General features: G+C 38.9%; 1 protein-coding gene across 1 annotated transcript in view; it reads right to left on the bottom strand.

Annotated features, from left to right (window-relative positions):
* The window catches only part of ANXA7 (annexin A7), a gene marked incomplete at its 5' end in the record, with an annotated part of 5,280 nt that extends 1,671 nt beyond the window's left edge, over positions 1 to 3,609 (bottom strand). The window contains 4 exons of the mRNA XM_010281473.1: positions 539 to 614; positions 723 to 893; positions 2,367 to 2,537; positions 3,470 to 3,609. Of these exons, the coding sequence (XP_010279775.1) occupies positions 539 to 614; positions 723 to 893; positions 2,367 to 2,537; positions 3,470 to 3,609 (558 nt within the window). The remainder of the gene's footprint in view (positions 1 to 538; positions 615 to 722; positions 894 to 2,366; positions 2,538 to 3,469) is intronic.
* Between the last annotated feature and the right edge of the window lie 422 nt (positions 3,610 to 4,031).

Below are 4,031 nucleotides of genomic sequence, written 5' to 3'. Positions count from 1 at the left end.
AGCAGGAAAAAGTGAACTCAAAACAGGACTTCCGTTTTGCTGAAGTTTTCCTTAGCGAATGCTGAGCTTTTTGGGGGTGGGTGGTGGTGGGGAAGAGGGGCGGAAAGGGAACTGTGCCTAAAGTAGGTTCGGGGGGGGGGGGGGCCTCAGCTGTCTCTGTTGAGGTGCCACACAACCAGAGTCACAGCTCTGTTACGCTAGTACTCGCGTTACTTTGCAGAGCTCTGAAAAATGCAGCTACAAGCACTAACCAGTGACCCTTGTCCCTGTGCAGTTGCCTGCCTTCCCAGAGAAGTGACTAGTAGTTTGTTTGTAGCCTTTCCTTGTTTCAAACTGCCTTCTTCATGGTGGATGCTTATTTTCTCCAGTTAAGTGTAAATTACATAATTTGAATAATTGAAGTTAGTTTTTGTGCTACCAGAGTTTCAGATTGTGTGTTCCTTTGCCATATGGCCCATGTTGAACTGGATTCTTCTTCAATTATGTTTAGAAAGTTTAATTCCTAAGGGATAAGGGGAGGGAAGAACATATCACTTACAAATAGTCTTCAAGCCACGTTCCACGTTTCCAGAAAATTCCCGGTCAATGCTGCTTAATAAATCACGATTAGCAATCTACAAATAAATGAGATTAATCTGTGGATAATGAAATGCAGTAACAAGTGGAACCTTAATTTAAAATACACTGACCAAGCTCATTTGAAATCAGTGAACAACTCCTACCCTGGAGTATGCCTCAACTGTTGCTTTCAGTTGGGGAAAACTTCTGCTTGCCAGAACCATATTAAAGCAAGATTCATCAGTCCCAAGTTTTCCTTCACCTGCTTGGTACAGACGCTGAGCATCTTCTTGAGCTTTTTGATAATCCACAGTTTGATTCTCATCCCGATTACCCTAAAAGCAAAGACAACAGATGTCAGATGAAATTAGGCGGAGAAGGCTGTGCTTTAACTGCTTGCGGTGTAGAGCCCAAGCATGTATTTTCAAAGCTTGAAGCAGGAAGAGTAATACCAGTTTGAAATATGTTACACTGCTTTAAAACTATGCTTTGGTTTAATATTTCTTATGGGTGACAAATACAAAAGTGGCCCAGAACCCTATCTGTAGGGCATGCTTTAAACTATAGATATACTGACTCAGATAATTTTACCCCTCCATACCATCTCATAGTTTTAATTAAGTACTGTACTTAATTCTCTATTTTATTTAATAACGTAAACTTTCTCTTGATTTGTTTGTTTCTAGGCTTCAAGTTGCAAAGAAACTTCACAAACTAATGAATAATCTTACTGAATATGCACACCTGAAATATCTCAGGCCTCCTATTTTGTTTAGAATTTGATAATTTCAAGTAAGAATGTCTCCAGAAAACACTTACTATAGTTGTAATATGTCAGTAGGGCTTACATGACATTTTATGTGCTTTGGGTTTTTTTTGTTTGCTGCCCTGTGCATGGATGGACACTGGCTGAGTAGGCTGAATACATGCTCTCTAATACTATTGTGTCTATAGTGGTTAATACAACATTTAAATTATGTGTTTGTCAATTATTGTAAAGTACTGGCTCTATCAAAATAAAAATTAGCAGCATGAGCTTCTCAGGGTTTGCTTTCTTGTGGATTTTGACTTTCTAGTCCAAATACCTAGTGCATAGCTGAACTCTCACAAAGGTAGAGGCAAATGAGATAAAGAAGTGTCATGGAAATTCTAACAGCAAATAAGGCAGATTGATCAGAGAAATGTGGGAAGCTGCATTAGTGCATATTTCTTCCTAGATCTGCATAACTGCATGTTACTATTCTTCAATGCAAAAAGAGCCCTCGTAATTGATATGCAATAAGCAAGCTCCGGTGTTCACCTGAGTTCAATAGTAGCACCTTGCTAATTCTGGTGATGTGAAGGGACTATGGCATAAGTTGGGAGGTAAGTTTTGCCCTGCAGTGCTTCTTAGCTTGTTCGTAGGGATTCTCACAGGTATTCTACATACCATAAAGGTTATCCTGTCAAATTCACACAAATTATTTTGTTAACGTATGCAAAAAATAAAGAGCATCTTGCTTTCACAGCAGTGTGGAGCACTGCGTTATAGTACCACTTGGTCATATCTGCCCAATAAAGCATTTACACATAAATTCTCTGAGATGAATATGGGGCGCTAAATTAGGTCACACAATTCATCATAGATTTGTAGACAGGAAATATCTTGTCATTGGGGAATAAATTAATGGCCATGGGCTAATTTCTTAAAAACCTGGCTCTTGCTAAGCATACACAAGCAATTTATTTATGGAGCCATTATGACTACATGCATCAAAATCAGACTGTACACCATTATCTTGCAAAAAAAAAAAAAAATTAAAGCTCACTTGGCACATAGATACAAGTAATCGTTCAAAGTGTCCTGAAGTGTCTGCTCTGATGTCTTGTTCAATGTCCCTTCCAAATTCCGATTTATAGCAGTTCACTATTTCTCTTATTTCCTGGTTTGTCCTTGTGCAAAGGATCTCAATCAGCACTCTCTCCTGAGTGCCTGCTCCCTGTAGGCAGAGGAAAAGAGGTCGTAACTACAAAGCACTACCTATTTAGTCATCTTCACCTGTGAAATTAAGCAGATTCTCCGAGATGAACATGGAGGACCATCAGGAACTTTTCATAGATGCTTCCCTCTCCCCAGAATAAAATAACTGTGAGTCTGTCTCAGTGAGATCTTACTGGCATGGTCATCTCCATTCAGGCACAGATTAGATAGGAGTGGATCTATGTGAAGCTTCTAGGTAATATCACATCATAATTTTTTTTAAATGCTCAAGGGTGGCTATTGCCTCCACTAAAGCCAGACCTTCATTTAAGCTCCACGTCCTTTAGAAAGTCTGTGTGCATACATGGGGCCAATTACTCATTTCCAGTATCGGCCACCTGCTAGCTGCTGCAGCTCAAACAAGCAAGACAACTTTTTTTTAACCTGAGTTAAAAGTTTAAACCAACTAGCTCACCTAATCTCTAATGCGGTCTTAGTACTTGAACAGATAACATGCATCATCTGACCTTAAGAAAGTATTCTTTCATTGTTGTCCTTTTGGAAAAAAAAAAGGGATAATCCAAAAAGATCTTTCAGTAACAATGGTTTGTTCCTAGGAAGGAGAGGTAGGTAGTTTCAATTCCAACAGTGGCTACAGTTTTAATGGTACCCTGGCCCTTTCTAGGTTCTAGCAAAAAATTATGACCAAGTGGCAGAGAATAAAGTTCTGTCCTGCAGCTTTGCATCCTCTGCTGGATAGGCGGCTGCCCTGAATTGGCTAATCCTGCAGAAATTGTCTGGAACTGAACTGGACGCAGCAGAAAAGAAGTTTTAAGCCCCAAAGTCCTGAAATTTGTTTGCCACTACAGGATTTTTCAACAATGCAGTGATCAGGTATTCTCTGTTCTTGGATAATAGTTTTAAACTATTTTGTTCACAAGAAAACCATACCTTCATTGCATGACGTAAACTCCAGGCATCGTAGTAGGTGCCAGGCATGAAGAGTGCTAGAATCAATTCTTCCACATTTCCACTTAACTCGGACTTCAGATCTTTAATTAAATCCTGTTCAATTGTAAACACAAAAAGGGCTTTGGAGAGTTTTAGCCATGTAGATTATATACTGAAAAAAGATCAAACTAGAACTTACATAAGTAAGTTTGTAAATTTGTGCTGGTTTTCCTGTAAAGCTTTGTTTTATTTCTTATAAAGACACTCAGCTCTTTATTATTTCCTCACTAATTAGGACCTAGTCAGGTCCTGAAAAAAGCCACAACTATAAAATTTCAGTTCAAGTTGCAAAAACGAGAGAGCGAAGAAACTAAATTCTCTCTGCCTTTTATACTAACCAATCCTCAGCCAGTTTCTCATTTTCTCCTCATGGGGAAAAAAAAAAACAGATTTCAGTGCTGGTTTGTATGCATAAAAAACACAGTTTCGGACACTCATGCAAGGACAGCTTAAGCTTGATTTCTATCTAGCAAGCATTACAAAAACAGAGAAGCTTCTTGTT

Source organism: Phaethon lepturus, unplaced genomic scaffold, assembly GCF_000687285.1.
Source record: "Phaethon lepturus isolate BGI_N335 unplaced genomic scaffold, ASM68728v1 scaffold11762, whole genome shotgun sequence".
NCBI lineage: Eukaryota > Metazoa > Chordata > Aves > Phaethontiformes > Phaethontidae > Phaethon > Phaethon lepturus.
This window is presented reverse-complemented; position numbering and strand designations above follow the sequence as displayed.